The sequence below is a fragment of the Elephas maximus genome, chromosome 7 (assembly GCF_024166365.1).
Source record: "Elephas maximus indicus isolate mEleMax1 chromosome 7, mEleMax1 primary haplotype, whole genome shotgun sequence".
Taxonomy (NCBI): Eukaryota; Metazoa; Chordata; class Mammalia; order Proboscidea; family Elephantidae; genus Elephas; species Elephas maximus.
The window spans coordinates 124,115,881-124,140,595 of record NC_064825.1 but is presented as its reverse complement, the minus strand read 5'-3'; the positions used below and the strand labels follow the sequence as shown (position 1 = coordinate 124,140,595).

At 52.4% G+C, this 24,715-nt stretch overlaps 1 protein-coding gene across 6 annotated transcripts in view; it reads right to left on the bottom strand.

Annotated features, from left to right (window-relative positions):
• Positions 1–1,716: 1,716 nt before the first annotated feature.
• CD6 (CD6 molecule) overlaps positions 1,717–24,715 on the bottom strand; it is a 47,254-nt gene continuing 24,255 nt past the window's right edge. The window contains exons 2-13 of one of the 6 annotated variants that reach the window (XM_049892128.1): positions 16,722–16,790; positions 15,491–15,841; positions 14,558–14,866; positions 12,868–13,170; positions 11,112–11,168; positions 8,052–8,192; positions 7,641–7,739; positions 6,517–6,639; positions 4,717–4,788; positions 4,084–4,281; positions 3,686–3,787; positions 1,718–3,117 (exon numbers count right to left, since the gene is read on the bottom strand). In XM_049892128.1, coding sequence (XP_049748085.1) covers positions 3,053–3,117; positions 3,686–3,787; positions 4,084–4,281; positions 4,717–4,788; positions 6,517–6,639; positions 7,641–7,739; positions 8,052–8,192; positions 11,112–11,168; positions 12,868–13,170; positions 14,558–14,866; positions 15,491–15,841; positions 16,722–16,790 — 1,889 coding nt within the window. In that variant the 3' untranslated portion in view covers positions 1,718–3,052. Of the gene's footprint in view, positions 3,118–3,685; positions 3,815–4,083; positions 4,282–4,716; positions 4,789–6,516; positions 6,640–7,640; positions 7,740–8,051; positions 8,193–11,111; positions 11,169–12,867; positions 13,171–14,557; positions 14,867–15,490; positions 15,842–16,721; positions 16,791–24,715 lie in introns of all 6 variants that reach the window. The other 5 variants (XM_049892127.1, XM_049892132.1, XM_049892131.1 and 2 more) reach the window with 5 other exon arrangements.

The window sequence follows — 24,715 nt, the reverse complement described above, 5'->3', positions numbered from 1 at the left end:
GGCAAGATGTTTTCCAAGCTCCTTCCAGCACTGGCATGCTTAAAAAAAAAAAAGAAAAAACACACCAAAAACTGATTGCCATCAAGTTGATTTCAACTCATAGCAACCCCATAGGACAGAGTAGAACTGTCCCGTAGGGCTTCCAAGGTTGTAATCCTTATGGAAGCAGACTGCTGCATCTTTCTCCCTCAGAGGGGCTGGCGGGTTCAAACTGTCAATCTTTTGGTTAGCAGCCAAGTGTTTAACCACTGCACCACCAGGGCTCCTTGGGAGGTGCTTACTGCTGGCATATGCACTCAGATGGGCAAACAGAAACTCAGAGATATTAAGTGGCTTGCCCAAGGCCACACAGTCAGGAGAGGGCGGAGCTGAGATTTGAACCCAGGCTGTCTGATAAAAAAACCTTTCACAAACTCTGGAAGTCTGTCCCTACCCACCTCAGCAGGGGCCCCTACCCTCGGAATCCCCCAGGCATTCATGGGAAAGGTTCAGAGGGCCGACGAGGGGGGCTATCACAGTGACAACCACATCCTGTGACGGTTACCCTGGGGAGTGCCTGCTTTCTCTCCACCTCTGGGACAGGTGAAGGGAAAACAGGCCCTGCCCAGCCCCACAGGGCAGGCATCCACAGCTCAGCCTCCCCAGCCCTGACCCCCACCTTCAACCTATAGGCACAGCGGGCATTGACCATGGCAGCTGGTCTACAGTCACCACCTCTGAGCGGACGGAGGCTGGAGGACGTGCCCACATTCCTCTGCAGGACTCCCATCCACAGCCTCACCTCAAACTCCTCCTGGGCTGAGGAGCTCACTACCTCTGGAGGTAGCTACAGCAGGCTTTGGAGTTCTCCCTAACCTTCCTACCTCCATGGATAGGGCTGCCCTGCCATTGCTTCCACCCAGCACACACACACACACACACCCCTGTTGTGTTGGTGCTCCTCCCTGACTGTTGCTATGGAAGATGACTTTCTACAGGGCTTGCCTCTGACCTTCTGCCCATAGCTTTCTCTGGACCCAGGAATGTGCTCAGCACACACACAGTTTGAAAGTGCTGGGGTGGTGGTTACTGTCCCTCAGCCAATGGCAGGCAGGGGTTGTGCAGGACAACCTGAGGTGTGTTCTGGACACTCTACCAGGTCCCCAGCAGGGTTGACCCCAGCTGCCCACAATAATAACCTGTTCATTAGCTACCTGTACACATTCTTCCTCCCTTCCTCACTGATGCTCCTTGGGGTCACCTCCCAAATAAACAACTTTCTCTCAAATCCTTGTCTGATCTGCGGCTGAGAGAATCCAGTAGTGCCACAGACAGACAGACACACACACATGCACACACGCACACAGATGCAGCCTGGGTTCCGTGAGATTTCAAGGATCCTGAGGGTAACTATGAGTCGGAATGGACTGGACTGCAACAGGTTTGGTTTTGAGTGCTAAACCTGCTATAATCTCTCTCACCCTCTCCCTAGCTACTAATGGACTTAGTAGCTACTAATGGATACAAAGTAAAGCATGTGCCTTAGGGGAACTGATTGCCCTCTGAAGAAAGCCAGACCTCGGCTAAGCTGTCTTAGTGGGGCAAAGGGGGAAGGCTCCTGACACCAGTAAATCTAGAGTGGCTATCAGGAGAATCGTTACCCACCCTAAACAGGGGCAATGAATGGTGTCCATTGCCCACAGGGGGTTTTCTACTTTTACTATCCCTTTTATTACCCCTTTCCCCTACTCAATTCCTGTACATGCTGTTTGGCACGTAGACACGGCTGTCTTGTTGGTACACTAACCCACGGAGAGAGGGACTTCGGAGTTCTCCTACGCCGCGAAGTGGGGCGTGCATGGATGCCATAAAACAACACACCTGGGAGGGGAGCCTAACCCTGGGGAACCCTGGCTGATGAGGATGTTTGCTGTTCTCCTCATTCCTGTCCTGTTTGTTCTGTGGGCAATAAACGCCTGTTGACCACACCATTAGAAAAGTGTGTGGTCTGTGTTCTGCTCCAAACGGTCTTCACTACAAGCCTGTGAATACGGTACAGTGCAAAGGACTGGTCTCTCCACACTCCAGTTTCTTTCAGCAATTCCCTTTAATCTCAGGATACTCAGAACAGGACAACAGAACTTGGCCCCAAGCCCTCGGGCCTGGATATGTTTGCAGCTCTGGGTACGACACTGCACATTCACGGTGTCCGTCGGGAGCCTCCCATCCAGCCAAGGGGATGATGGGAACTCAGGGCTCAGTACCGACATCTCTGTGCTCTGGCCCCCACAGGGCCTGGGACCCCACCTCTGGGCTCTGTGGGGCACTGGGCCATCCTTGTAAACCACAGAAAGCTCAGAATAAGGATCAGCCATCCAGGGACAGTCAGAAAAGTGCTGTGCCCAGGTAAGCTCCAAGGGTCTCTAGAGGCAGGGCCAGCCTCAGGCCCCAGCCCCCTGGGGGGAGGCACACAGTTGCCCTGCTGGCTATCACCGGGGCACATCCAGGGAAGGTGGTACTGCCAGGCAAGCCAGGTGCAGTAGCCAACCTCGAGGGCCTGGGTCAGCCCTGCCCATCAGTGTCAACCTGTCTGGTGACAACACTGGGTTTCCTTAGGCAGCAAAGGGCCAGGGACCCGTTTCTGCCCCCTCTACCTCTGGGCCCTGAGCTGTCTGGGACTCACAGATCAAAGAACCTGACACCAAGGTTGGGAGGGAGCCTCAGGAGCCATCCTGTCCAACTCTCCACGCAGCCTGCAGGGAGGGGGCACAGTCTGCTTCTTCACCTCTTAGACAGACAGCTCACTACCTCTTGGAGGCAGCAGCGGTCTTCTCGGGGCTGCTCTTTGGAGCCAGGGGAGGGCTGTCCCAGCAGGCTCTCTTTGATGCAGAGAGGTCATGTTCGATAGAGACTGAGGAGTCCAGCACATGGAGCTTCCTTTCTTCTGTCCAGGAGAGACCCCTTGACCCAGATGGAGCCTCCGGGGGTGGTCTGGGAGAAAGGTGTGAGGCAGAGGTAGTGGGTAGATCAGGAGGCCTGAGGAGCCACCCCGGGAGCCCTGGCTGGGCTCGGTCTAGGCTGCTCCAATGTCATCGTAGTCGTCGTCGTCAGTAGAGTCAGGCTCGGGGCTGGGGATTGCTGGAGGACCAGGAGGCTCAGGTCAGCCACAGGCTCAGCCTTTGCCTCTGCTGCCCACAGAACAGAGCTGAGCAGGGCTGAGTCCACATATCCCTTCCCCCATGGTCCTGTCTGAAACCATCTTATCATCCCCTACACTGCCATCTCCTTCTCTAGAAGGTCAGCCGTGAGGGCCGAGACCTCATCTGTCCAGTTCATGGCTGTAGCCCCATACTGGCACAGGGTACATGATGAACGATTGACTGCTGGGAGCCCCTCTTCTACAGCACTCTCCCCCAAGGGGGCATCGGATGATTCTGCTTGAATGCCTCCACCAACAGGGAGCTCGCTTCCTCTCAAGGCAGCCAGTTCCATCTCTTTGAATCTTTCTTCATTCCATCCACACCCATTTTCCCACCTCCTAACATTCTCTTTTTGTTATTTAAAAAATAAAAATCCCTTTCCCTCTCTGTCTTTCCCTTCCCATCCCTTGTGATGATATATCCAACTAATCCAGAGCTCTCCCAGCCATCCACTCCCCAGCCCTCTCTGTCTCCCTCCCAAGACCCCCACCCCCAGCCTCTGGCACCTGGATACTCAGACTGCTCCATCGAAGGGGGCTGGGGTGGCGGCTGGAAGTTCTGGTACCACTCCCCGGATGAGGTGCTGGAGCTGTCGTCAGCCGAGGGCCCTGCTGGCAACCCTGGAGCATCACCCTCTGCCAGGAGACAGCCACTCACCAACTGCCAACACTGGGAGCCCCTCCCAGCTCAGAGAACCCAAGCCCTTGCTTGGCAAATGAGGAAACGAAGGCCCAGAGGAGGGAGAAGACTAGTCCAGGGGAGTGACTGCAAATCTGGGACTAGAATCCAGAGCTCTGCCTGCTCAGGGAACTCCTGGGGCACCCAGGTTGGTGCTCCCTCCAGGCAGGTTGACTACAGGGTGAGAGACCGGGAGACACACAGGAACCTCCTGGGCCCAGCTTACCTGAAAGAATTGGCTGGGAGCCAGCCAGCTCCAAGTTAGGGGGCTGCTGCCAGAGGAGGTTCCTCTCCGAAGAAAAGACTTGGGGGTTCCATGGAGGAGGCAGCTTGCTGCTGGGGCTGTTGCAGTAATCCTCCCCGGAAGATGTGCTGGAGCTACTGCCGTGCCCTGGGTGGTGCTGAGGTCCCAGGGAGGGGGGATCTGCAACACAACGTCCAGAGTTGGCAGGTGGGACTTGGAGGCATGGACCTCTTCAAGTCCTGGGCCAAGAGTAGGAGAATGGCGAGGATAGAAGAAGCAATGCCACGAGAGGGCTTTAAGTTAGACTTGAGAAAGTACTTACCACCAATAAAAGAAAACCAAACCCATTGCTGTCAAGTTGATTTCAACTCATAGTGGCCCTACAGGACAGAGTAGAACTGCCCCATAGGGTTTTCAAGGAGCAGCTGGTGGATTCAAACTGCCGACCAAAATAATAATTGAGCTCTTAACCTCTACACCACCAGGGCTCCAAGTGCAGAAGGACCTGTTGCAAAAGGCTGCTACCAGTGCTTCTCACAGCGAGCTGAGCTACTAAGTGTGGAGGCAGGGCTGGCAACCTAATCACCCCCCTTGCCCCTTCCCAGCCTGACTCACCTTCTTCCAAGGGGGGCATCTGGAACCGGCTCCGCTGGACCTCCTCATCAGTGACCCGGTGCCGCTGGGAATCTGCAAACAGAGGGGGCGATGGCGAAGGGCGAAGCCTCAACTTCCTCATCCTGGGAGTCTGAAGGGGAGGGCTGGGGGTCCTTGGGGCCTGGGAGGGTGTGCCTGAGTCTGAACAGGGCTGAGAGGACAGTCCCCCAGGAATACAGAGTGGCTTCCATCGGAGGGAAGGATCAGAGGGATGGTTGCCACCAGATCCCAGGCTCGCATCTCAGTCCAGGCAGACCCCTAACCTCATATTGGGGCAGACCCATCTCTACTTGAAACCAGCACAGGGCAGGCTGCTGGTGGCCAGAGACCCTGTGCCTGGCAGCCCACCCGTCAAGGGCCCCTCCTGGTACTTGGGAACATATCAAGAGTCCTGGGTTCTCCTGAGTGCCCTGGCAGCTCTGGGCAAGATGAGGGCAGAAGTTTGCCCTTCGAGGAGCTTCCAGGAGAAGAAGACAGATGGGCTGGGGTCTTTGCATCACAGGCCCTGCAACACCCCAAGTTTCAGTCAGAGAAACTGAGATTCAGAGAGTCTTAAACATTTGAGTCTCTGTGATCCTAGAGTCAGCCCTGTCAACCCTCGGTGCCACTGGTTTTCAGTCTCCGTGGCACAAAATTGTGGAATCTCAGGGTCTTTTGAACTGTACACACTCAGGCTTAGAATCCTGAGAACACCTCATTCTGGTGGCTGCCAAATGCTGCTCCCTGGACCGGCGGAGGTGGGATCATCTGCATCCCACCCCTTGAGGCCCTGGTTTACTGGCTGCTCCCCAATATCCAGCCTCCCCTCCTTCTGTAGTAGGAGACCCTGTGGCCTTTAACCGGACCACAGCTGTCGTGCAGCTAGTGTGTTTATGGTCCTGCCAATAGTATGTGAGTGGACATGATGTAGGCATCTCAGGGCTCCTGCCTTAGGGAGCAAGGCATGCCTCCCACCCCCGCCCCTCCCACTGGGTGGGATGGGGACATGGTGGTGAGCCTTTCTGGAGCGTGAGGATAAGGGCGACATCTTAGGGATTGCAGAGCAGCAAGAAAGAAGGAGCCTGGGCCCCTGTCATCTTCTCAGGTCATTGGAGGTCTCTGTCACACAGCCAAACTCATCCTAAGTTATATAGGAGGTGCAGACTGGGGCTCAGGAATCGGAATTTTTGGCACACTCCCGAGTGATTCACAAGAAGACTGGGAGTCTCTGGTCTGGTCCAACCTCCCAGCATTTTTGGGCTCAGCCTTAAGCACTATCCTTCCTCTTCCTGCCTCCCAGCAGCAGCGAGAGGAGCTGGAAAAGCCAGGTAACAGGTGAGAGCTGGGGTAACAGTGGAGAGGGTGAGGGGAGGGCAAAGATGGGGTCGGGCAGGGCAGGAGGGGGCACTGAAGGCATACGAACAAGCAAGAAACCACCAGAACTGTGTCCTTCCCCTGGGTTCATACAGATGCAGCCACTCAGGTGAATACTGAGGGGCTGGGTGTGGTCTTAAGACTCTGCATGGCCAGAGACAAACATGGGAGAGAAGGTCAGAGTGGAAAGGTGGAGGGGACATTGAGCCAATGGAGCCGTCTCTTAGAACACTCGGGCCAGGGTCACAAAGCACTTTGAAACTTCAGTGCAGGACCATTTACAGTCAATCCAATGGAAAACAAGTGGGCTCCACCCATGTCACGGAGGAGTCACCAGGCAGAACCCACTGAAGGTTCCCTGGCCCTGGGACAGGTGGTGGGCCTTTGGGAGCTGGCCCAGGCACTCACTGTAGAAGGTGGTCAGGGCCACGGGAGGCTGGGCACTGAAGTCATAGTGCTCGTAGTCCGAGTCGGAGCTGGAGTCAGAGTCCTCGGGGGGCGGGGCCCGGACCTGGATGGGCAGCTTGGGAACTGGGGAGAGAGCAGAGTCGGGGCATGGCAAAATGGTAGGCAGAAAGGACAAGGAGGGGTAACACAAAGCACGGATGGCAGGAAGGAGGCAGAAAGGCAGGGAGAGCACCATCTAGCCTGGATTTCCCGAGCCCCTCACCCCACCCCACCTCAAATATGGGGAATCCACTATACAGTTATCTGTTTAACAAACACATAGCACTCACTACATGCTAGGCACTATTCGAGTATTTACAAATATCATCTCGTTCCATCCTCATAATCACTCTGTGGTGCAGGTACACTATTACTCCCATTGTACAGGTGAGGAAATTGAGGCACAGAGAGGTTAACCATTTTCCCCAGAGAAGCAGGCAGTCTGGCTCTTAACCTCTATACTGTGTGCTCCAGGAAGCAAGTGCCTTGTGCCTAGTGCTGTGTTTATACTCTTTTCCCAAATGTATGGATACTGCGTGCAGAGTTTTTATATTTGCCTGAGTTTTGTCTTGGGTTTCATGCCACTGAACCTTCTGAATAAAATTGACTTAATAGATGTATAATGCATTGTGATTAAACTTGACTGGCTATGCAAGAACTTCAAGAGGTATATATTTAGATACCTATTAATTTTTTTTTCATTTAGAAAACATGAAATAGAATTATTTTCCAGGCAAATCTTTAATGGGGCCCTGCCGGCAAGGCTGGTTGAATGGTCCGTTGAAAACCAATAAGTCAGTTAGCATAGGGAGTACTCTTCTCTGAGAACCAAGATGAAAAATGCCCTTGGCCTAACATCGGTTGAGAACTGGAAAGCCTTGAGTCCAGGATGACTGAACTGGAAGGGTTATCAAGGCCTAGAGAAGGGGCTGGGCCTGCTCACGGTCCCACAGCTCCTAGCGGGCCGGCCCAGGTCTCATCTCCAGCTGGGACACCATTCTGATTCGAGCAGCACTGACCCTCCAGAAAGTATACCTTCCTGTCGTCCCCAGTCCTCCCCACCTCCAGGCTGGGTGACATCCTACCTTCCTCTTTGGGGATGGCGATGGAGACCTCTTGGTAGCTATTGATCCCTGCTGGGGTAGTGGTGGGGAGGTGCTGGTGGTTCACTGTAACAGGGAAGGCTGAGGGCGGGGAGGTAGGGGGTCTACAAGTCATTACAAGTCCTTTTATGCCTTCTCCCGGTCTACCTGGTTCTGTTCTCACTGAAACCCCTCCCTCCTCACCCCACCCTCCGCACTGTTCCTCTCTGATGGATCCACCTCTGCGGGGCATGCTGGGAGAATCCTTCCCAACAGGAGATACTCCCTGGGGCCAGTGCTGGGTAGGCTCATTGCTGTCCCAGGAACCCTCGTAGTCCTCTGGGACAGCCACACCACAGGCCTCCTTCTTCCTGTCCCTGGGCCTGCCCCTGGTTTCCAGGACTCTGCACCTACCGTATTTTCCTTTAACTTTCAAGAGGAGGAAGACTATGAAAATGAATGAGCCGAGGAGGAGGGCTCCCAGAATGATGCAGGGGATAAGCAGTTTCAGCTCCTGAGATCCCTTGTCCTCTGTTATCACTGTCACAGAAGATTCTGGAAGGTAGAACCCCAATTCAGAGAGAAAGCAGAATGGTCACAGACTTTTCACCCTTCTCCTGGCTGTTCCATCCCCTCTGCAGTGGACTCATTTCCTCTTTTCACCCATCTTCCTCTTCCCTTCCTTTTGTCAATCTTTGCCATCTACTTTCAGGAGCCTAGTATATAGTTGGTGCTCAATAAATGCATATTGAATGAACAAGTCATTGGCTGAATTTATTGCCTGAAACATTCCCCTGGCCACCAGCCCACAGGGATGGCTCTCCTCTCCTGCCCTCCAGTACCATCATTTTATGTACCATGGAGTCTGTGCTCAACAGGCAATTGCTGAGAGCCCACTGTGTGCCTGGCACTAGGCTCAGACTAGGGATAAAAATATGACAACATACTCACAGGCCTTTTGGGGCTGTATCTAATTGCAGGGGAGGGTGCCGACAAGCAGACCCAATCTAATATGGGGAGATGCCTGCTGTGATGGAGGTATAGAGAGGGACCTCAGAGGCAGGAGACACAACGAGGGCCACTAGTTCCCTATGGAGCAGGATCAAGGCTGGCTTTCCAGAGAAGGCCACACTCAACAGGGAAGAGACCATCAGGAGAGCCAGATCCCATCTCTGTGCCTTGGACTGATCCTTCCCTGCTCTGCTGTCTTCCTGCCTTCCCCTCCCCACCTTGGCCCCAAACCAAAAAACCCATTGCCAGTGGAGTCGATTCAGATACAGGACAGAGTAGAACTGCCGCATAGGGGTTCCAAGGAGCAGCTGGTGGATTCGAACTGCTGACCTTTTGGTTGGCAGCCAAGATCTTAACCACTGTGCCACCAGGGCTTCCTCTCAGCCTCAATTCTGTTTAAAAGGATCGGAAGCACAAGAACGGAAGGAGGCTGTCTCCTGCTTAGTTTGAAGGGTAGTGACAGTGTTGTGGGGAGTGGGGGAATGAGATCATCCTGGCCCCCTGGTTGCGGGGAGGAATGGGGTGGGGGGGTGGGAGCAGTGCCTGCTTGCCCCGGAGACTACCTTCTCCCTGACCTCGCTTTCCTCCCTCCCCTTTCCATCCACAAAGGGCTGGTTGAGCACGTGGATTTAGCTGCAGAAAGTAGGTGTCTGCTGGGCTTTGGGGGCCCAGAGGGCTGGGCTGAGGGAAGGATTGATGGGCTGGGGCTGGGACTCCCTAGGTCCCTGGAGTAGGGTCTCTTTTTGCTCCTATGAAGCCTCAGGGCTCCCTGCCCCGACCTCAGGGAGAGTATGAGGGGGTGCGGGTGGGTACACTTGTGCAGGGGTGTGTCAGGCAGGGGGCCCGGCAGGAGCTCACCCTACAGTCTGCTCTGGCTCCCAGTATTCCATCCCCTCTCCACGCCCTCACCCTGTGCCCGGGCCTCTGCCAGAACTTGGTGTCCCCACTCTCTCCTCGGGCCCCCGCCAACCCTCCTCTGAAGGGTGTCTGAGAGAAGGTGGAGACAACCAGAAGACAGGGGAAGGGCATACAGCTCCATGAATCTGGGGTGCTGAAGGGTTATTCCCGGGCCTTCCAAGGTGACCTCAGGATCTGGGGGAGGGACCAGGGGCCCTATGCCTGGGCTAAATCACAAGAATAACTGACACTCAGATAGTGCTCATTGCATATTAGGCACTGGTCTAAGCCCTTTATAAAAATTAACTCATTCTCCATGCTTAGGAGACACTAAGCTTCTGTTAACCCCTGCTGTCATCGAGTGATTCTGACTCACAGCCGCCCTGCAGGACAGAGCAGAACTGCCCCATAGGGTTTCCAAGGTTATAAATCTTGATGGAAGCAGGCTGCCACATCTTTCTCCCTCAGAGCGGCTGGTGGGTTCAAACAACAGACCTTTTGGTTAGTAGTTGAGTGATTTAACCACTGTGCCACCAGGGCTCCTTAAGCTTCTGTTAAGGGTGATAGTATAATTTAGGGACGGATAAGGGTGATGATTGGGCACCATGAAAATATAATGAATGTCAATGAGCTGTAGGCGTGAAGATTTTTGAAATGTCAAATGCTTTGTTACATGTAGGGTCAGCAGTTCAAATCCACCAGGCGCTCCTTGGAAACTCTATGGGGCAATTCTACTCTGTCCTGTAGGGTCGCTATGAGTTGGAATTGACTGGATGGCACTGGGTTTTTACTGGGTTGTTACACTTACATTTCCCACAATTAAAAAAATAACTAACTCATGGAAGCTTCACAATTACCCTAGGAGAGTAGTACAGGGTTCTCATCCCCATTTTAGGGACTGAGGTTCGGCGAGGTTAAGAAACAACCAACATTGCACAGCTATCAAGTGGCAGAGCTGGGATTTGAACCCAGTGAGTCTTCTCGATGCCGGCCCCACTGCACACAGCTGGAAGATGGATGGGCCAACATGATGTGGAGCTCAGAGCCTGGGATGGGGCTCCAGCCTGCCACTGCCGGTGCTACCTCACCCTCCAGCAAGCCTCCTCCTCTGTGTGAGGTTTATTGTGAATTTATTGTGAATAGAAGGGTTACTGTGACGCCTTCCCCTGGGGCTGCTGGGAGGATTAAAGGATTGGGGAGCAATGGCTATAGAGCCTGGCCCAGTGCCTGGACCATTCTAATCACACTCGCTGTTGCCCACAGGCTCCCACCACCTGCTGGGCCAGGATCACCCCCAGCTGGAGGTGGTATCAGACCTACCGGTCAGAACAGCTTCGGTTCTATCCTCCTGCCCTACGGGAGCTCACGAGAACTTGGGGAAGTGGGTTCCAGGCCACAAGAGATTGGGATTCCGTGAGCTGTGGGGCGGATGTGGGGGTGGGGAAGAGCGCCAGCACCCCTCAAGGCAAGTCCACTGGCTGGAGGCGAGTGTTGGGGGACAAACCAGCAGGCCCCTCCTGGGCACACACACACATCCTGAGAGGCTCTGCAGCGAGTGACACTCACCTACAGTGACCGGCCGAAGGCTAGTAGGAGCTTCAGGAGAGGATCGATTGTGCGAACCTGTCAGAAAGCACTGCTCGTTAACACAACACATATTTATAAGCAACTACTGTGTGCCAGGCCTAGAAAGTGAACAAGACAGACAGGTGTCCTGGAACTGGGGGGTAAGTACCCATCTGGGGCACATGGTTAAAGAAATGCCTGCTGCCCGCCCCCACAGTTCAATACTGGGAAGGTTCTTTGGTTTAAACTAAAGGGGCTAATGGGGTCCCTGGATGGTGCAAACAGTTAACACTTGGCTGTTAACCAACAGTTTGGCAGTTCAAGTCCACCCAGAGGCACTTCAGAAGAAATGCCTGGCAATCTACTTCTGAAAAACCAGCCAATGAAAGCCCTATGGAGCACAGTTCTACTCTAACACACGTGGGTTCTCCATGAGTTGGAAGGGACTCCAACTGGTTTGTATAATTTGCTACACAGCACACATTCCTTTTCCATTCAGCCTGCTGTTTGTTCTTCACACTAGTCTCAGGAGGTTATCACCATTATCATAATCAGCACTCCCATCTGACAGGTAAGGGAGGGAGCTTACAGAGTCCCATGGCGTGTAATATCTGATTTCCCAGCAGCCCTGTGAAGGGTTTGGTATCAGCATCCTCCCATTCAGGAGACTGAAGCCCGGGGAGGTTGAGGGGCTGTCCACAGCCCCCCACCTAATAAATGGCACAGCTGGAATTCATAACAGGTTTCTGAACTCCATAGGGCTGCTAACTCTGTGTTTCTTCAGGTCTAACTCTCAATTTTTCACCTTTTAGCCTTCTGAAATCAGGATGAGTGTTGTAATTGATGGCGTGTCAAGAGTTTGTTCTGGCAGCTTTTTTGTTGTTGTTGTTCTTTGTTCATGGTCCATAAAATACTGGTGTGACTTATAACCACACCACAATACGGCAGAATGCATGTCACAGAGTGGATGTGAGGCTTAGCTGGAATGAGACGTGCTGAGTGCTTGGCATTGCCTGGTACACGGTTGGGGCTCTACAGATGGTAGCTGATATTAATAGTAATACCTTTTAGTATTATCTTTAATATTATATTTTAACTTCCTATAATCACCAGCCTGGGGATGGCAAACTGGTTTCATCTCCTAAGCCAATTTCGGTCATCAGGAACCACTGCTTAATGTAACATTGTTGCCACCATCGTGTCAGCCCTGCCTCACGGCGACCCCATGCACAACAGAGCAAAATGTTGCCTGGTCCTGCACCAACCCTGTGATCAACTGTGGACTGGACTGTTGTAATCAATAAGGTTTTCATTAGCTGATTTTTGGAAGTGGTTCACCAGACCCTCCTTCCTAGTCCATCTTAGTCTGGAGGCTCCACTGGAGCCTGTTCAGCGTTACAGCAATACATAATCCTCTACCGACAGACGGATGGTGGCTGTACATGAGGCCCACTGGCTGGGAATTGAACCCAGATCACCCGCATGGAAGGTGAACATTCTACCACTGAACTACCACCATCCCCACTTAGCATATAATTCACGATTCTAGGGCCGAGTTAAGGATGTGTGGAAAACTGTGCCCTGATCAATTAGTCATGTCTGCCTGGGCACGGTAATGTCCATGGTGCCTCTTATGCCAGTATTTGCCCTTCCCGATCTAGTCCAAGCCCTGGTCCTTGGGCTGCAAGTTCTTAGACCATGGATCTCAATGGAATTCCTGATCTAAGTAGGGGGTGGGGGTGGGAGAGGGCAATACCTGAGCAGACGACCCTGGCTGCCATTGACTGGCTGCAGAGATTGGAGTTGTTGAAGCGCCAGGAGCAGCTGGAGAGGGTGGACTCCTCTCCTGTGCACGAGTAGTACATCAGGCCTGACAGGGAGTGGGGCAGGCCCTTGGGCACTCTGTCCAGGGTCCCACAGCCCAAGGTCCGGCAGAGCACTTTGGCCTCCGGCGCGTACCACTCACTGTCACACACCGTGTTCCAGGCCCCACGGAAGTGGACCTCCACCTGCCCCTCGCAGGGGTCAGCGCCCCCAGTCAGACGCCAGGACTGGTGCTCTGCAGCGGAGTTGTAGGGGAGGGAGAGCAGGTCAGGATTCTTTGGGTCAAGACCAGACCCCAGCCCAGACCCATATACGCAGGCCCCCACAGCTAGGCGGCCTCCAGCTCCTGTGCATTGTCCCCCCTCTCGCATTCACATCTCCCTCTTGCCTTTCCTGTCCGCCATGACCCTGCTGCGTAAGTTCCCTGTTGTTCTTGTGGAGTGCAGTACAGTGGATTCCGATTCATAGCGACCCTATAGGACAGAGTAGGATTGTCCAGTAGGGTTTGCTAGGCTGCAATCTTTACTGGAGCAGATTGCCAGGTCTTTTCTCTCACAGAGCTGCTGGTGGGTTTGAACCACCCACCTTCAGTTCACAGCCGAGTGTTTAACCACTATGCCACCAGGGCTCCTTCACCATATCCCAGGTCCTCACTACACGAAGTGTGGTCCCCGGACCCGCAGCAACAGCATCTTGTTAGATGTGTAGAATCCCAAGCCTTGCCCCAGACCTACTGACTCAGAATCTGTGTTTTAATAAGAGCCCCAGGGATTCCCGAGCACAGTGAGGACAAGCACTGGGCTGGGCAGGGTCTCATGGCCTCTCCTCTGGATGGCCCCACAGCCTCCTCACTGTCCTGGCTGCCTCCAGTAGGCTGTGCTCTGAACCACGTGACAAACCCCCTCTGAGGAAGAGTCTCACTTGGAATGTCACTTCTTCCAGGGAGTGGAATGGGACTTACCCCTCCCCTCTGAAGTGCCTATTGCCTCTACACTTGACCTGACCCCCTCTCAGACAGCGGCATAGTGAGGGTAACAGCACCCAGGGGCAACCTCTAAATTTCGCTCCCCCCCCCCAATTTCAAGATGTATGGCCATGGCTAGCTCCGAGTCAGCAGAAATGCCTTCCCCCCTTTCTTGTTCAGCTGCCTCAGTCAGGCGCCTTTCATGTATGTAGTGCCTCTGGCTATCATCCTGAGCCTGTCTGGAGCCCCCTTGGACTTGCGTGGGGCGCCCCCCACCCACTACGCCTCTACTTTAGGCCATTTACCTCTTTCTGCCCTGGAAACAGAAACTTTGGTGGCTTAGTGGTTAAGTGCTACCTACCACTGCTAACCAAAAAGTCAGTCCTTCAAGTTCACCAGGTGCTCCTTGGAAACTCTGTGGGGCAGTTCTACTCTGACCTATAGGGTCGCTAAGAGTTGAAATTGACTCACCGGCAATGGGTTTGTTTGTTTGTTTTTGGTACCTTGAGTTATTTTTGCTCTAGTCTCCTCTCCCCTCCAGATGGTTGCTCCCAAGGCCTGTGTCCATCCCCCCAGCACTAAACTCCAGGCCTGGCGCCCAGTAGGCCCTTAGTAAGTGTTCGCGGATGACCGCGGTTCAGCCATGCTGTCCACTGACCTGAGCACACCACACCCGCGTCCTCTTTGTGGCCGCAGTACCGGTCTCCCGGCAGCCCGGGGCAGTCCCACAGGTAGGCCTCGGCCCCGGAGCAGTTCACCTGGTCCCGGTGGATGGGCCCTTGGCCAGGGGCGAAGTGCAAGCCGGGGAGGGCCTGGATAGCCCAGCCGCATCCCAGTTGCCGGCACACCACGTGGGCGTCCTCTAGGTCCCACGTGTCATCGCACACCGAGCCCCACTCTCCGTACTCCAGCATTTCCACGCGGCCTGCGCACCTGCCACCGTCCTCCAGCCGCAGTGCACGATTCTCTGGGGGTGGGCATGGGGCGCCCCAAGGGGAAGGGTTTTGTGGATGGAGGGGCAGGGGGAGGCAGGGAGGCAGGGGAGCGGTGGGCTGGAGAAGAGGGGTGATTGGGACTGGGCAGGTTGTGGGTGGGGCTGTCGACCCAGAGAGAGGGGCAGGACTGGAGACCATGTCGGGCGGGGCCTGGAGACCAGGTTTGGGGGCAGGGGAAGGACAGTCAGTGCTGGGGGCCCCTGGAAACCTGGCATATATATGTAAGTGAGGGAAGGGACGGTGATGGAGGTAGGTGGGAAGACCGTGAGTGAGCTAGAGAGCCAGTTAGGGTTGAAGACCCAAGGGGTCAAGGTGGGGATAAAGTGGGCGCATCTGGGGATCTAGTCGGGGTGGGGGGGCGGGGGGGTGCGGATCTGAGGGTCATACCCGAGCAAATGGGAGATCTGATGCTGCGGTCCCCCCGGGGTGGGAACCAGTGGTGTTTGCTTTTGGTGGACGGGGAACTGGAGGTCGGAGAGTGAGGCTCGGGTCCAGTGACCCGGGCTGGGGACAGGTGTGAGGGGCAGTGGCTGAAGACCTGGGGGGTGGGGCAGGCAGGGGCCGGAGGGCTGGCCCGCGGGGCAGTCCGCTTGTACCTGCACAGGTGACCTGGGCCGCTGTCCCGTCTCTGCTGCACGCGTGTTCCACCACTTCGCAGAACTGCCACTCAGCGCTGAGGCACACGATGGCGGGCGCCGAGGCCTGGGTGGCGTTCGGGGGGCCGCTAGCATTCCCCGCCGGGGACCCGGGCGGCGGCTTCCAGGTGGGCTGGACGGCCTGGACCCCCGCCTGCGCCCCGCCGCAGCCCAGCGCGCGGCACACGGCCTCGGCGGCACGGCCGCCCCACAGCGCCCCGCACGCGGGCTCCCAGGCCTCCCCGAGCCGGACCTCCACTGTCCCGCCGCAGCGGCTGCTCCCGTTCACCAGGCGCACTCCCAGCCGCTCCCCTGCAAGCGCCAGACACTGGCTGAGGCCTCGGAGGACTCCGACTTTGCCCCACCAAGCCGCTGGGTCACCTTGAACTACACCCGACCTGTCTTTGGACCTCAGCCTTCCTGTCTACAAAGTGGGGCTGGGCTGGCTCATCTCTAAGCCCTCTTTGAGGACTGACCCTCTGGCTCTCCCTGGAGTCAGGAGAAGGTGGGGCTCTGAGGTGGTCCTGGAGGTTAAGATGGCTTAGGCCTGGGGTCACAGTCCTCACAAACCCTCCTCTGCCCCTGCCTCCAGGGGGACCCTTGCTCAGAGTAGAGTTCTGGGTTTGGGAGCCCTGGCATAATGGGTGGCACAGAGCGTGCCCCACTTCCCCTGAGGGCACTGCATAGAGGTGACCCAGAAGTCCTGGAGAATGTTCATGAAAGACTCTGGGGTTAGGGACCAGGTAGAAGATGGATAGTTTCAGCTGATAGTGGTCCTCGCTTCCCCCAGAGCCCCACTTTTGGGAACCACCTGCCATTTTTGAACAAAAACTTTGCACAGAGTCAGTGCTTATTAAATACCTGTAACTAAAGGACCCACCTAGTGAATCCCACCCCTCCCACAAATAGCTCTTTAGTTTGTCCTCAACTAACCCCCTTAAAGTGTTCTCTGAATACCTTGCCCAGGAGTTTGTGTCTTTTTATCAGAGGCCTCTCAAAGACGGTAATTCTAAGATCTCAGAGTGAATCTAATGGTGGAAGTTCAGGCACTGTGCCAGGAAGGAGAAGCGTCTGAAGTCAGGGAGCCTCCTTGGGACCCTGAAAGTCTATTTCCCTTTCCCATCACCCTGGGTGACCACCTACTTGATCTCAGAGAGCTGACTGTGGACCCCCAGAATGGTGGCTTCCTTACCTGGCTCCAAGGGCTTGATCTCGGCTCTACTGGTGTTGAGCTGGCTGGACGGGGCTGGAGACGAAGGACCTGAAATTAACCAGCAGCAGCCTAAGTGAGCTCAGGCATCGGAGGGCACAGAGCCGCCACCATGGCAGGGGCACTTCCTGGAGCCTGCTGTGGCTTTAAGGGGCCTTTAGAAAGACAAGATCTTGGGCCTTGGATGCATTTGCCTCTTTTCAGAGTAGGGAAAATTCTCCAACTTTGGAGTTGCCGCATCCTCCACTTCTGCCAACTGCTTGCACATCCTCAGGAAACAGAATAGATCGGGGAGGGATATTGTGGGCTTTGGGGTCAGACTGTCTTCCTGGCTGTGTGACCATGGACAGGTTGCTTAGCCTCTCTGTGCTGGAGTCCACATTTATTGGTGACAACACTTAGGAAAGTATTATGAGACTAAAATGAGCAAATATCTGACATAGAGAAGAAGCTCATGATTCCATTAAAAAAAAAAAATAGCATAGTGTGTTTGTTTATAAACATACCTCCCCGGGGGGGTAGAAGTTGGCAAACAAATACAGAGGGGTGCGTGTTATTTGAGTAAAAATACGGTATTAGGAAAAGCAATTTTGTTTAGAGCATTTGTTTGAGAATTTCATATCAGGCTTAAGGATAATTAGAGCATCTGGGGTTTGGAACCATTAAATTGCAAAGTGCTGTCAGACTCTGAAAAAGTACCATTTGTTAAGTGATTTTTATATGCCAGGACTTTGCATATATTATTCCGTTTGTCTTCAACAGCACGGTGAGGTAGGTATTAGCAGTCCCAATTTACAGATTAGGAAACAGAGGTCCTAAGAATAGAAAATGTCAGATAGCATCCATTTGTCTTTCCAGAGGCCCCACGAGGCTAACCCGTTTGGACAAAAGCAATGTCTTACTGGGCCCTTTGGCTTCCTCTGGGTTCAGTCAAAAAGAAGCACCAGTAGAGCTAGGAGGGAGGGAGGAGAGTGAAGTCAGGCTGTTTATTCCTCTGGCTCCCTCCCTGTGAGGTCCCACGGGTAGCCTGTGTCTCTCAAGTGGAGGTCACCGATCCTCTCAAGGTGGCCGACTTGCTCAAGGCAGTCTCCTTCCAGGTACCATTGACCACTCCCTGTCCTTGTCGCCTTGGGCCCAGGTGGTAACAGCCCAGCTGTTCCCAGCCTCTGTTTACTGCATTATCCTTTGTAAATAGCCCCTTCATAAGTAAGCCCTCTTCAAACCCTCCTATTCTGAGTGTGCCACCTGTTTGCTGTTGGGACCCTGACTGGTACGTCACCTGAGGCCACCCGGCCAGCAGGTGGCAGAGCCAGGATTTGAACCACTCTGGGCCAGGATGCTCTGGTTTGCAGAAGCCCAAAGGGAGGGCTGTGGCTTTCTACATTCCCGGGCCTCTCCTGCAGTTAGGTTGGCACCACTGAAATCTGGGCAGGAGATTCTGGGCCAAGGCAGTTCCTCCATCTCTTTTTTCCCTGTTGCAGTGATGTTTGGAGTCCCTGGATGGTATGAAGTTTAATGCATTTGGCTACTAACCAAAAGGTTGGCAGTTCGAGTCCACCCAGAGGCACCTTGGAAGAAAGCCCTGGCCATCTACTTCTGAAAAGTTAGCCATTGAAACTCCTATGGAGCACAGTTCTACTCTGACACACATGGGATAGCCATGAGTTGGAGTAGCCTCTATGGCTGTCTTAGTCATCTAGTGCTGCTATAACAAAAATACCACAAGTAGATGGCTTTAACAAAGAGAAATTTATTCTCTCACAGTCTAGTAGGCTAGAAGTCCAAATTCAGGGTGCCAGCTCCAGGGGAAGGCTTTCTGTCTCTGTCAGCTCTGGGGGATGGTCTAGGGGCTTCCCAGCACAGGAACCCTGGGTCCGAAGGATGTGCTTTGCTCCCAGCACTTCTTTCTTGGTGGTATGAGGTCCCCCATCTCTCTACTCCCTTCTCTCTTTTAGATCTCAAAAGAGATTAGCTCAAGATACAAGCTAATCTTGTAGATGGAGTCCTGCCTTATTAACATAACTGCCTCTAACCCTGCCTCATTAACATCACAGAGGTAGGATGTACAATGCATTGGAAAATCCATCAGATCACAAAATGGTGGACAGTCAGTCACACAATATTGGGAATCATGGCCTAGCCAAGATGACAAATTTCAGGGAGGACACAATTCAATCCATAACAATGGCAACTGGTGTTATTTGGAAAGTGATGCTAGAGGCCATGTCTTCTACACACAACTGCTACAAGATGGAAGGGTATGTCCACCCAACTGAATTTTGTGTGAGTGTAAAGTAAAATTTTTTTGTGTTAAGCATGAAGATCTTGGGGTGTACCTATTACTACAGTCTAGCCTGACTAATACAGAGGCTGAAGATTAAGTCATGACTGCTACACATTCTCGTAGCTTCACTTGAGAAGACTCACGGACTCACATCCAGGTGAGGGCGTGTATAATGTGCCTGCAGACACAGCCCTCCCGTAAGCATCATCCAGACAGAAAACAGTCGGGTCATTACGGGCCCATCCTCACTAACTCTCTGGTTGGCTGCCCAACCTGACCCCTGAAGGGGAAAAGACTCAGAATTCAGAACATAAACTCCATAGCTAATGTAATATTCAGAGAAGGAATTCAGAAACCCACAAGTCAGGATTTCAGAATTCCAGTTCCCACAGTGACGGGGTCCCCAGTGCTCCTGCCTAGTTTTCAATATTTCCACGCGTGCCTGGAGGGAAGACTGGGCTGCTGGCTGCTGTGTGTATGAGTGTGATTATGGGCAACTGTGTGTGAGGGTGTGTGTGTATGACTGAGGTGGGCGTGACTGTGTGCAAGTGTGACCATATGTGGGTTCGAGTGTATGATTGTGTACAACTGTGTGTGTGTGAATGTAATTGTGTACAGCTGTGTGTGAATGTGTGTGTGAGACCGTGTGTGTATGACTGCATGTGAGTGTGACTTGTGTGAGTGTGACCGTGTGTGTGTGAGACCATGTGTGTGTTTGTGACTGCATGTGAGTGTGACTTCTGTGCATGTGACCGTGTGTGTGTGTATGACTGCATGTGAGTGTGACTTGTTTGGGTGTGACTATGTGTGTGCCCATGAGTGTGTTTGTGTGAGTATAATTGTGTGCAACTGTGTGTGAGTGTGTGTGTGATTGTACGAGTACAAGTGTGACCACGTGGCATTAGGGGGCTCTAGTTCAGTTCTGTATCCCATCTCTCTGGGTTCGGAAAACCACTTTCTCCTGCATAAAGGTGGGCATGCTTTTCCACTTGACCAGAAAACCCTGGCAGGCAGGGCCCTGGGGTGGCTCAGCCCTGTGATCCGAGGGTGCCCGACACAGTGTCTGCTAATTAACTGGGTAAATGAAAGAGCAAGCAGGAGCTGCCAGTTCCAGGGACAACTGTCACCAAGGCAGTTTATTAATGTCAGATATACTCAGGGTTTTTTTTTTCCTCTGGCACAAAGCATTTCCCCTCCCCTGTGAGTTGGAATCGACTGGACAGCAACGGGTTTGGTCTGGTTTTGGCAGCCCAAGAAGGGAGCCAAGCTTTCGTGTTCTCTGACTTCTGGGCTACAGGGACAAAAGCAGAAGTTCCCTCCCACCGTCCTTCCACTCTGGGCCCAATGCAAGATCCATGCGTCCCAGACATCATGACCATCTTGCCCTGGCCCCCGCACTCCTCCTGTGCTTCATTCACACTTTTTTAGTTGGTTCACTTTTTTGCTGCAATAAAATTTTATTTCAAAGGAAGCTTTACCCCTTCCTGTGAATTTGCATTAAGATGCCCAAACACAAGGAGAGTTTTTTGAACAGCAAAATATTGAAAACAGAGTGAGTGCCCACCTGACAGGGAATGGCTGAGTAAGTTATGGCCCAACTACAGCGTGGCTCTAATGCAGCCTTTATAAAGAATGGAATAGACCAACACCAGTTGGAGGAATTTTACGCTATGTGAATTAGGAAAGCAAGATGCAGAGAAGAGTGTATAATATGATACAACTTCTGTAAAACAACCCTTCTAAGAAATGTTGGTTGGTTATATGAACATGGAGATAAGTTGGAAGAACACACACCAGATTGTTAAAACTGGGTGGGCTTGAGGAGAAGGGGAAAGGCAGAGTAAGGCTGGCTTCATGGGTTTGTGACCCATGCTGTCACACAAGGTCTCATACCTAAAAGGGCCCCATACTTGGTTTAATGCTCTGCTGGTGCCATCTTGGAAACCCTGGTGGCGTACTGGTTAAGAGTTATGGCTGCTAACCAAAAGGTTGGCAGTTTGAATCCACCAGGCACTCCTTGGAAATCCTATAGGACAGTTCTACTCTGTCCTGTAGCGTCTCTGTGAGTCAGAATCGACTTGATGGCAATGTGTTTAGTGCCATCTTGAAGCTCTTAGTAATTGTTGACCAAGGGGCTGCCATGTTGAAACTCTTAACAACTGTTGAACAAGGGGCGGCCATTTTGAAACTATTAGCAATTGTTGAACAGGGGCCCCTGCATTTTTATCTTGCAGTGGGGCCCACAAATTATGCAGCTGGTCCTGAGGCAAAGTAATGCTAGTGGAAGAAGACAGAAGGGTGAGAGATGAAGCAAGCAATTAAGGAAAAAGATAAAAGGCCGTACTTAGAAAAATCATGTATATTATTCCATTTATATAAAATTAGGCACATATCTAGACATACAAAAAAATTAGAAACTATTAAAACATGATGAAACTTTTTGTATTGCTTGCCTAAAATAGAAGGTAATTGTAAAAGTAAATATATTTAAAATAAAGTCATGTTAGAAATATTAAAAGACACAATCTTTAAATTGAGGCTGCCTCCTCCATAGGATCAGAAGGAATGATAATTGAAGATTAAATAACAAAATACTTCTCTTGCCATGTGATTTGGCATTCATTTACCACTTGAAATTATATTATGTGCCCCCGAAAATCATCTTAATCTGTGTCCCACATTCTGGAAGTTATGAACAAAGCGGGTGGGGAGGAATAGAGGGAAGTGTGTTATCAGTGGGAGAGGAAGAAGCAGTGGGAGGAGAAGGAAGTTGGGCGGCTACCCGCAGCTCAAGAAGGAGACAGGTTCTTCAGGCCACTCCCAAGCAGGCCACTCTGTGTCCTACAGAATCTCTGATGGGGCAGCCTAAAGATGCCAAGGGAAGACAATGGAGAATTTGTGAGGACTGGAGAAATGAAAGCACTGAAGAGCCTCCTCATCAGAGCTGGAGAAAATAGAAGGCAGATCCTTGGGCTGTCACTTAGCCAGTCTGAGTATTAGTCTTTCATAAAGTAGGCTAACAATGCTTCTCTCAGAAGCTTTGTTGTGATTGTTTGTAAATGGTTGAGACCATGCAGACATGGAAATTACTACTGGCCAGGGCAACAATCTCATTGAGTTGATGCAAAATCTGAGGCCCAGGAGAAGTGCACCCCAAAGCACACAGAGAGTCAAACACCCAGTGCAATACTTTCTCCAACTAGCCCAGGTGCCACTGCAGAGTACTGCTGGGTACAGGCAGCTGGCACCAGGCACCTGTGACTGCAGTGTCCCCAAGCCTTTGGAAGGGTGTGGGCCCTGCTGGACTGGAGACCAGCACGGCTCTTGTTGGTGCAGGCTGGCCCTTCATGTTCTGGGCAAGGATGATGAAAGCTGTATGCACCCTGACTGGTCTGCCTTCCAAGGCTCTGGTTTGGCCCCAGACATTCAAAGGGAGCAATAGTGGTTCAGGGAGCAGACCAGAAACACCCACTGGTCCCTGCCCCAGAGTTCCATGGGTGGGCAGCTGGCCTGGCATTCCGGTTCTGTAGGTGGACATCGTGGGGGCAGCCAGATGGGGGCCTAGTCCTCTATTTTCATTCACAGTGAGGAAGCAGTTACCTGTGTGGGGCATCCTGGGTCCAAAACGCAGGGAGTTAAGGGAAAGGTGGAGTCCCTGGGTGATACAGTCGCCATGCTCGGCTGCTAACTGAAAGGTTGGCTGTTCGAGTTCACCCAGAGGCACCTTGGAAGAAAGTCTTGGTGATCTACTTCTGAAAAATAAGCCATGGAAAACCGTATGGAACACAGTTGTACTCTGATACACATGCGGTCACCAGGAGTCGGAATCGGCAACTGGTTTAAGAGAAATGTGTTGCGATGCTTCCCATGACATTGAAGAGGAAAAAGGAGACCCCAAGACCACTAAAGCACCCACCACCAAGTCTGCTGGCACGGCTCAGTGATTAACCCCACCATTTATTCGGTGTTTTACACACCAGGACCCTTTGTAACGCTTCAGGCGAATTAACCAGTTTAATTCTCCCAGCAAGCCCATAAGGTGGGGGAAACAGGCCCAGAGCAGTTTAGTGTTTTGCCCAAGATCACACAGCTAAAAAATGACAGGGGCTTGGTATTTTGGTTTTATTTTACAATAGGATTTTGTTTGTTTTCACATCTATACCTAAGAAAGAGGAACCCTGGTGGCGTGGTGGTTAAAGCCCTCAGCTGCTAACCAAAAGGTCAGGGATTTGAACTCACTGGCAGTTCTGTGGGAGAAAGACCTGGCAATCTGTTCCCACAAAGATTACAGCTTAGGAAACCCTATGGGGCAGTTGTACTCTGTCCTACAGGGTCCTAGTTGACTCGACGATGGGGGGTTGGTTTTGGTAATACCTAGGAAGGACTTGGGGACACAAAGAAAGCTCAGTGCACTTGACCAACAGGGGGAGGTGGATGACAAAGTCCTCAAGGACTCCCAGCCCAGAAGGCCTTCTGTCATTCAGGTCAGAGAAAGTCAGTCTTACTTTTTTTTTTTTGTCACCGTGTCATATAACAAAGGATGTTCACCGGCATGACATACTCCATGCATACCTAGATTTTAAGCCCCCACCCCCTCCGCCTGCCACCAAATCCAAGGGGAAGTAAAGGACAATGACAATTCATAATCTCAACAGTAAGGCAGCTTAAAGATACAATCAACACAGGCACAATGGCTTTAGGGTGTGTTCAATTTCTGGAACTCCCTCTCTTTCTCCCTTGTTCAAGGAAATGAGGGTGGTGAGCGACATTATCCTGCTATCTGAGGAATGCATTGCCAGCCTGAATCCAGTTCCATCCACATTTGCTGAACTTGCACCATGTGCTGAACGCTAGAGCTGGCATCAGGGAGGTAACTGAAAATGGAATGATCTCGGGAGTAGGAGCGTCGGCACGCGTCCCCAGGTGCCAGTGGATCTGCTGAACAATCTCCACGCTTAGGAAATTCTTTGTTCATGGTTTAGAACAGGGACTTGGGGGGAGATGGAACTAGGATCCAGACCCATCTCTGCAGATGTGCAGCTGCGTGACCTTGGGAAAGTCATGAAGCCCTGCTAGATTTGGTTTTAACCTGACCAGGAGGATAATACCTGGATCACATAGAATTGCTTCGAGGGATGAATGTATAATGGCTATAAAATGTTTAACTAATTGCCGTCGAGTTGACTCCAACTCATGGTGATTCCACGTGTGTCAGACAGAGTACAGCTCTGCTCCGTAGGGTTTTCAGTGCCTGATTTTTCAGTAGATCCCCAGCCCTTTCTTCCGAGGTGCCCCGAGTGGACTTGAACCACCAATCTTCTGGTTAGAAGACAAGTGCTTAACCATTTGTACGACCCAGGGATTCCATAACCAGCTGCCATCGAGTCGGTTCCGACTCATGGATAACCCCATGTATGTCAAGTAGAACTGCTCCATGAGGTGTTTTTGTTTTGTTTTGTTGCCAGTTCAGCTTTTTAAAGGTGTACAAATTATTGAATCAATTACATTAATCAGCTGTGCAACCCCTTACCCTTAATCAATGTGAATTTTCTATCACCATAAACCAAAACTTAGTGGTCCATAAACAATAACCTTCCCCCTTTCCCCATCCCTCTCACCCCTGGCAACCAGCAACAAACTTTGGTCTCTTTACTTTTGCCTGTTCTTGTCTTTTTATATAAAAGAGGTCATA